General features: G+C 34.4%; 1 protein-coding gene across 1 annotated transcript; it reads right to left on the bottom strand.

Moving 5' to 3' along the window:
- Window positions 1-3,998: 3,998 nt before the first annotated feature.
- On the bottom strand, window positions 3,999-4,538 carry LOC100811633 (nuclear transcription factor Y subunit B-6). The gene has a single exon (XM_003522151.5). It carries the CDS (start codon window positions 4,536-4,538, stop codon window positions 4,014-4,016), a length of 525 nt encoding a protein of 174 aa, XP_003522199.1. The 3' UTR covers window positions 3,999-4,013.
- Window positions 4,539-9,479: the final 4,941 nt, after the last annotated feature.

Genomic DNA, 9,479 nt, shown 5'->3' with positions numbered 1-9,479 from the left:
GAATTATTTTGCCAGAAGAATATCCAATGGCGGCTCCAAAGGTACTTAATTTAGTTGATGCTTTTTTTTCTATATACATCGTGGTATTCTTTTGGTGTTAAGTGTTTAAGTTTCTGTTAAGTTTTGGTCCACCTAACAGAAAAGACAAGGTATATTATTTTTATCTTCAAATTGTTTTAACACTATTTTTTGTGTTTGGGTATCTAATGATTAGAATTATGTATACCTGCCTATATTAACATGATGGGGTAGGATATCCCGAAAATTTGTAATCAATTGAACAGCTGCTTGGTCCAAAGTCTAAACTCAGCCTTGTCCTTTTATTCCCTTGTGCGAAACAATGAAAAATGGTATACTGTCGTGGATTTGATGTCATTTTTATTTATTAATATAATTGAAAATATGAAATATTTTCTCCATGAGTTGGGGTGGCAATGGCATAAATCTCAGCATTTCATCACGAGATTGAACTAGGGTACTTATTAGTTATTACCATACTTTTGAAGCCATTACCAATTCAAGGACAGGTTTAGGGAAAGTGTGTACTTGCGGCTCTTGCATATGATTGGGGTTTGTGTTGCCCAAGGGGATTTAGTGGGCTTGCATTGAAACCACAACAACAACAACAACGTCTTATCCGACTAGGTGGGGTCGGCTACATGGATCAACTTCCGCCATAATGTTCTATCAAGTACCATACTTCTATCCAAATCATTAACTTCGAGATCCTTCTTGATAACCTCTCTTATAGTCTTTTTGGGTCTTCCTCTGCCTCGAATTGTTTGCCTTCTCTCCATCTGGTCTACTCTCCTCACTACAAAGTCTACCGGTCTTCTCTCTACATGCCCAAACCACCTAAGTCTATTTTCCACCATCTTCTCTACAATAGGCGCTACTCCAACCCTCTTTCTAATAGCTCCGTTTCTAATTTTATCCTGTCGAGTCTTACCACACATCCATCGCAACATCCTCATCTCCGCTATACCTACTTTAGTTTCATGTTGGCTCTTGACCGCCCAACATTCTGTTCCGTACAAAATCGCCGATCTTACCGCAGTCCGATAAAATTTTCCCTTTAGCTTGATCGGTACCTTTACATCCAAAAAAAAGAAACAGTTTGTTGTAAAGGATATTAGTGCACTTGCATCCAATGTTTTGAAAACCAAAAATTTGGGTTCTAATACAATGCCGTCAAAGGCACTAATAAAAGACACCCTGAGGCACCAAAATGGGTCAGCATCACTTTGGAAAGTGCCTTTATATAACATTAAATAATCTCATAGGATTAACAACCTAATTTGCCAACTGTGATGCCAAATGGGGTAAAATAGTGAATATGTTAAAAGAATAACTAGTCGTTGAACTTTGGGACCCTTGCCAAAATGCAGCATAAGGCTCTATATTTTGACACTTCTTGCCTCGGCCTTAAAAATAAACTCAAGGATGCTTTCTGCATTTAACTACCTGGTTGAACAACCTTCTAGCTGGTCTGGTCTAGTTTGAAGTTTCTAATTTATTGCTTTCATCACAGTGTCACAGATAACATAACTAAAGCAACATAATTATGAGAAGTACAGGAAAATTAAACTATGAAAGTTATTTTCTTTTAATCTAAATACTTGGAAAGTTATTTATTGAGTCTCTAACAGAACTTCTTCTAGGTTCTGACCATTGAGTTACTTGAAACCATTTAAAACCCAAGTTTGCATAGTTTCATGTGTGTAATCTCAATTGCAGTTACAGTGCACATGTACCACTATAAATCAGTTTGTCATTGCATTCTATTAATTTAAATTCAGAGAACAAGATGAACAAATAAAACTACAAATTGAAATGAATTGGACAGATCCGTGGTGTTTATCTCTAGAGAGATAAACACCACAAAGATCCCAAGTTTTCTGTTATATCCTGACTCTGGCACTCTTAAATCAACAGTGACTTGCACCTTGTGCTTAGAAGGTATAACTCTTCACCCACCCACTTCCTTGCATCAACCTTATTATCCTCAGAACCTCTCCCAGCAACAACACCAGCACACGACATTACAAGCACAACAAAAAATAGCAAAAGAACCTGAAATAGTAGCAGTAGCAATGAGGTTTCATGCTTCTACTTCCTTCATTCACAAAGACCTTCACACCTGCCTTCGAGCTTCTACTTCCTTTGTGCTTCTATGACAGCGGTGATAGCGATGAGAGGGGCAACGAGAGAGGTGTTGTGGTCGCGGTGGCCATGGTGGCCATGACATGGGGGCATGGTGGCAACAAGAGAGGGGCAAACAAGAGAGTACGAGTTTCGAGAGAGTGAGGCCAGGGTTTCAAACTGAGCTCGAGAGAGTAAGGCACGTCTACATTTTTTAAAAGAGTCAACATCGGTTTTTAAATAAAACTGATGTTGACAATACATTCCACAACATTACTTTTCAAAAATTGATATTAAGATTGTACTTTTCAAAAAATCGATATTATTAGCTTAAACTTAACAAGACTTTTTGTCATTCATTTTGTTACTTCTAGTGACAAAATTGCCTGTATCTTGTACTTTTAGGAAATGAACGGGTCATTTAGCATTTATTAATTATTATATGTCTCATTTGTTCTACTAATTAAGTACCACTCCGAATTTAAATTTAAGTAAAACAAAATATTTCAGTGACTAAAAAAGTTGGTTAATGACAATTGATTGCACCAACTTTAATTAAAAAATAAGTTATCTTCCTATATTGTCTTTCATTGGAAGAATAAGAATAGATCATTCAAATTAAAATTCTCATTAAACGAAAGGGTATTTCAAAGAAAATCTCATCAAATAAAGTAAAATTAATTAAAATTTACTTATATTTAAAATCAACACTCAAGTAATTTTTTTTGCTTATAATAAATCTGGAGGGAGTATCATCTAACATTGTAACAATGTTATTTTAAAATTGAAAAAATTATAGCAATTAAGAAATAAGTAATTATATATTTTTCTACAACATATTGCTATAAATATTTCAACATGAAACAGTAAATATTTCTTTTATAGTTTATATTTATTATTTTACTATCAGTTTTTCTCCATTCATTTTTAATTATCAATTTTAGAAAATTTTGTCTATGTTCAATTGTTGTCCGTAAAGTTCAAGATCACATTAATTATTTTTATCCATTTTCATCTAATCTTTAATTAATTTGCACTTACATTTATGTTGAGAGGAAATGAAAAGAGATAAAAAAAACTCCATAACTATTTTATTAAAATTAAGAAAATTTATTGTAATTTTCTGTTTTTTACATAAAAACCTTAAAAGAGAAATAAAAAAACGGAAGCAATACTTATTTGATTAAGTATATATGTTAAGATGATTCGATAATGTAGAATGATATGACATTACTCATAAAAATAAAGATATACGATTAAAAAAAAGTTTTCAATTACAAATATTTTAAATTACTTAAGAAGAAAGAAAACAAATGAGTTGTTGTTATACTTTTAATATAGTAAATATTTTTAATGAAACCTTTTTTTAAAACTTTAGAGGCACACTATTGCCGGTTATTTGAAAACTTTACAATTAATATATTGTTTTAAATTTTTAAAACAACATATACATAAAAATTAATTTTGTTTTTAAATAACAGATAAAAGAGTGAGTGTTTAAAAAGAATATATTATGCTAGTATATTATATGAAGGATCCCTTTTACAAGAGTATGATTTTGTGAGCAGTCAACGAAAGATGTTTCTCAAAAATACCATCTTAATTATCTGTTACTCTAATTAATCAACAATACAGTAAATGAAGTATCGTCCATCCACGAAAAATAGAATAGCGAGCTTGAGCATAAAAATGAATAATAAGTAGTATTGTCTCTAAATAAAGCATAACAAGCATAGAGTAAATAAAGACTTGTAAATAAATTAAGCTAATAAAAAAGTTGCACACCTACATCTGCATGCGCTTGAATATAACTAATTAACTAACCAAGTGAAACATGTATGCATGCACTTGTTCTGACATATAAGAGTTGTTCACAGGGGATCACGTTTGATGTTAGCATAAGGATCAAAACTGGCAACAAATCCACCAGAGCCAGAACTAGATGCATCATCCCTGTAAAACCCTTGCGATGATGGGTCAAAGTCAAACATTCCGAAGCCATGATGAGAATAATTAGGTGGATGTGAGTGTGGGTGTGTGCGTGGGTGCATCTGCATCGATGGGGATGCAGATGCAGAAGCACGTCTGGCGGAAGCGGGTTCGCCTTCGGTCTTGCGATAGCGGTGAAGGTAAAGAGAGAGAGGGTGGGCGTAGTTGTCGAAGCCGAGCTTCTCCATCGCCCACAGCACGTCCTCTGCAGTCACCGTCTTTCGCTGCTCGCGCTGGCATCGCTCATTCGCCTCTGCCGTGATGAAGCTTATGTACTCCGACACGCACTCCTGGATTGTCTCCTTCGCGTCGTCCGAGATCTTCGCGTGCGCCGGTAGAATCCTCCGCATGATCCTTATCACGTTTGCTATCGGCATATACTGGTCCTGCTCCCTCACTCCCGCCATTATGTTACACCCGTGAAACTCTGATCAAGCACCACCATAATTAATAATTAAATAAACATAGCAGGTGTTAACACAAGTGATTCGACACTTAATTCCTTTAACCAAAGTCTGGAATAAACATAATGTCGCTACTGAATATACACTTTATCACAAAATGGACTGATCCTGTAGAAAAATATTAGTTGTGTGACAAATAGAGCCCCAATTATACCAAAAAAGATAGAGATGCATGAAATACAAATAGATACATACATAAAAATGAAATCATGTTAGAAGGTTCAAAACTTCACCCTGAAAATCATACACCACCATAATTAAATAAGAAATAAACATAATAGATTATTGACACAAGTGATTCGATATTTGAGTCTTTTATCTAAGGTCTGAGATGAACATAGTATTTTAACTGAATGTACACTTTATCTCAAAATGAACTGACTTGATAGATGGGGATTAGTTGTGTGACAAATAGAAACCCCAGATACGTTCTGGTTATACCAAAAAGATAAAGATGCATGCAATGACAAATAGCTATAAAAAAAAAATTGAATCACGTTAGAAGGTTCAAAACATCACCTTGCTGGCTAGTGGTTGGTAGTGCAAGTTAGGTTTGAGAAAGGGTCTATGAAGCTGTGTTTATGAAGAGAGAGGAGAGGATGCATGTGCAGTGAGAGTATTCATGAATCGGCTATATATGGACAAGAAGAGAGAAAAGGGTAGTTTTATTGATGAGGATGGCTTGGTGCATGGTAGAGGCTAGGACTTTATGGAAGAAGCTAGTAACATTTATCATGCGTTCAACCACATAGCCAATGAGGTGAAGCTGTTAATATTTTAATGCGCACAGGACTACAGGAGAGAAAAAAAGTCATGGGAATCTGCACAGAAGAGACATTTACTACTCTTGAAAATACCACAATTATTTAATGAAGGTTTAAATTTTGTTTTATTAATGCCTCGTTAATACTAATTCATTTTGATTTAGATGACCGAATTGCCCATAATTTTATTTATTGATACATTATTTGAACTAAACCCGGGGAGGTACTCCAAAAGAAACAAAACAGGAACTACACAATATTGTCCTTCAATTTAGGATATGAAAAAGGAAAAATTACAAAGAAAATACTTGACGAAATTCCAATATCATTTTAGTGATGATTCCATAATTAAACTTGAACCATCTTCTATCTGCTATACAGTACATGTACTTGAGGCACGAAAATGGCAAACTCTAGCACCTGGCTGGGTTAATTTGTTACTGGACACATAGAAATTGAAACACGGATCAATTGGAATCCACTTGTTGTAGGCTAGTTAGTTGGTTGCGTTGCCAATAGACTATCTATATTATAGTGCCTGGTTTCAGAGTTTCTCTACTTTGCAAGACGTTAAGCTAAACCCACCCTGCATGCATAAATAAGTGATACTAAGAAAAGTAGAAGAATTTGATGCCCACCCAGCATGCATAATAAGTGACCCTTCTTCAAAAAAAAAAAAATACTCCCTTTTTGCTAGGAGTAAGTGACACTAAGAAAAGTAGGAGTGTTTAACTTTAAAAAACTTTATTATGACATAAAGAGGGTGATGTAAGTTTCATTGGAGCTTGTAGGTCTAGGATCTTCTTCATCAATGAATTTCTTTACTTCTTGAAAGATGAACGGCAGTCGAATGGAGAAGGAAGAGAGAGAGGAGATGTCACTTCAAGGAGAAGATGAGTCTAGAAGAAGCTCATCACCATAGGAGATCATGGATAAGAGCTTGGAGGAAGAAGGAGATGAATGAAGGGAGAGGAAGAGAAGAGCACGAAATTTTGTGCTCTAAAAGAGCTCTGAAATCTGAAGTTTAATTTTCAAATGATCAAAGTTGAAAAAAATGCACACACATGATTTCTATTTATAGCCTAAGTGTCACACAAAATTGGAGGAAAATTTGAATTTCAATTCAAATTTCACTTGAATTTGAAATTGAATTTGTGGAGCCAAAATTTCACTAATTATGATTAGTGAATTTTAGTTATGGTTCAGCCCACTAATCCAAGATCAATTTCAAGATTCTCCACTAAGTGTGCTTAGGTGTCATGAGGCATGTAAAGCATGAAGGGCATGCACAAAGTGTGACTTATATGATGTGGCAATGTGGTGTAGTAAGCAAATGTTCACCTCCCCCTCTAAAATTTAATTGGATTGGGCTTCTACCAATTCAATTAAATTTATTTCCAACCACACACATCAAATATTCACTTAGTGTATGTGAAATTATAAAACTATCCCTAATACAAAAACTAGTCTAGGTGCCTTAAAATACAAGGGCTGAAAAATCTTATATTTCTATGATATCCTACCTATATTATGGAGCCCTAAATATAAGGACCAAATATAATGACATCCTAGTCTAATATGTATAAAGATAATTGAACTCAACCTTGGCCCATGGGATCATAAATCTACCCTGAGATTTATGAGAACCCTAAGGCCTTCTTCAGCAGCTCTAGCTCAATCCTCTTTGAGCCTTTTGCTCATGACTCTAGTGACTGGTCTCTTCCTAGGGAGGATTGCATCAAAGGGAATTCTTGTGTGTAGGTTGCATTTGTAGCTATATATCCATTTTTGCTTTCCCAACATTGGAAGGATCCTTTTCCGATCCGGGTGTATAACGTTTGGGTGTAGGGAGTTTTATTTTTCAAAACAAAAATTTCTTAAGAATAAAATTTCCAAAAATATGATTCTTCAGAAAATTGATAAAATATATCTAATTATTATTCAAACTTTTATTAAAATTGCAAACAATAATTATCATAAGAAAGTCCAATCACTCAATGGTTTAATTAATCAAATTGGGGCTCTCGCTTAAGCGATGAGAGAGACAAAGATTTGGTGAATCTTTGTGCAATCAAATTGGGACTTAAGTCTCTGTCTAGTTTTCGTTTAAGGGACCTAGGTAGAGTCACAACCAATGTAGAATGTGGGGTTTCTATATCATTTCTGAAGTCACAACCGATGTAGTATGTGGGGTTTCTACATCGTTTCTGGAGTCACAACCGATGTAGAATGGTGGTTTTTTTTATTTTCGTGAAATTTAACCAGTAACATAATGCAAATATGATGTACCTTGGTAATGTCTCATATAAGACTTAATTTATAAACTCAGGTCAAATTTCAGCTATCAAAATAGTTAATGAATAAGTACAAGAAGCTACCTTGTTTTAGTAGCTAGAAGTTCAATAAAAAAAAAACTTATAATTAAATAACAATTTGTACATGTATACATATATGTAGTTATATACAATACATATTCCTTATATATGTCATTAGAAGAATATGATGCAAGACCTTTTTTCACCTGCTTCATTTTCCATACGACCATCCCAAAAGGCCTTGTCCATTGTCTGCTTTATTTTCCCCTGTAAAAAATAAAATTGCTCATATTACTTGCATAGAAGATAGTATCATTAAACTTCAAAAATAATTATTTAGTCTCATGAAAAACCAATTTCCGATTTTACTTTCAACAATTCAACTGAATCTGAATCATAAAAAATGAACCTCAAAAAATTAGTAGTTAGAAATATATTGGAGGATTTACATCAAAACAGACCAAATAAACCAAGAAAACTAAGTATGTGTCCTCTTGGATGCCATCTAAGCCACTGAAAGATTTCATGGCATCTAACTTAGTAACTAATAAAAATAGAAAAAACCAAGAAAACTAAGGGTGGGTGTGTTTTGTTTATTGTTTTCATTTCCAGTTGATATTTCTTTTACTAAAAGCTACAAAAATAACACCTTGTTTTCACTAACAATCTCACCTCAATGCCCCCTGCAGGCTCTTCAAATTTTTTACCTTCCAAATTTCACTTTAATAATTCCATCTAAGCCTCCCGATGCCAAACAATGTCCATCATTGCTAAAAGCTAAACTGGATACAGATTTTTCGTGACCTGTACAAATTAACATCTAACATTAGTACTTAAAAAAATGTGCTTAAGTAATACACTTTAAAAAAAATATTTTTAAAATATGATTAGTAAAATTAAATAATAGTAACCAATTTTGTTAATATTTAACTCCAGGGTAGTGCCATTTTACTTCAAAATGATCAGGAGTGAGATAAATTGGTTACATGCCAAATAAAAATCTTAGATACCTTCTAGGTATAAAAAAATAAAAAAAATAATCATAATCTTAATATTAATCCCAACAACTAATTGATTCAAATAACGTTAGAGTTAGGTCCTTTAAGCAAGAGGTTAAATATTTGAATTCTAACTCTCTCATTAATAGAAAAAAATGGTAGATGAAATTCTGATACTGGGGACAGATGTCGTACAGGATGTCACGACATCACGCTTCAGAACATGCAGATTGTCTTTGACTGTATGAACAGATTAAACAAGTAAATAACACAAGAGAATTGTTAACCCAGTTCGGTGCAACCTCACCTACATCTGGGGGCTACCAAGCCAGGGAGGAAATCCACTAAAATAGTGTTAGTTCAAGGTCTAACAGCCACTGTTTACAACCTTCTCACCTAACCACTACCCGTGCAATCTCTACCTAAGAGCCACTCTTAGATATGAGAACCCCGCTCACTCCCTCTCAACCACACTCCCGTGTTTACAAACAAATCAAAAACATACCAGAGATCAACTCTGAACAAAAGGGATCAACCCTACACACTAGAGATCAACTCTACACACTAGAGATCAACTCTACACACTCAGGTCCAACACTTGATGTTAGCTTAACATCAAGGTGGCTCACAAAACACTCAAGTCCCAAAACTCACAAAATAACTCTTCAATCCCGGACTTGGTACAGAACTCGTGCAGCCTCCATGGTTATATAGCAGTGTGCTTATCTGGGCTGCAACATCTTGTGCTGGATGAGATCTATCATTCTTCCTGAAAATCTGCACTTAAAGATCTAAAAGATGCAGTTT

The sequence above is a fragment of the Glycine max genome, chromosome 3, assembly GCF_000004515.6.
Source record: "Glycine max cultivar Williams 82 chromosome 3, Glycine_max_v4.0, whole genome shotgun sequence".
Classification (NCBI taxonomy): Eukaryota; Viridiplantae; Streptophyta; class Magnoliopsida; order Fabales; family Fabaceae; genus Glycine; species Glycine max.
The sequence above is the reverse complement of the archived record's forward strand: the minus strand, read 5'-3'. Positions and strand labels throughout refer to the sequence as shown.

What these genes read in the sequence shown, in the direction of transcription:
- LOC100811633 (XM_003522151.5), bottom strand. Translation starts at nt 4,538, where the DNA reads ATGGCGGGAGTGAGGGAGCAGGACCAGTATATGCCGATAGCAAACGTG.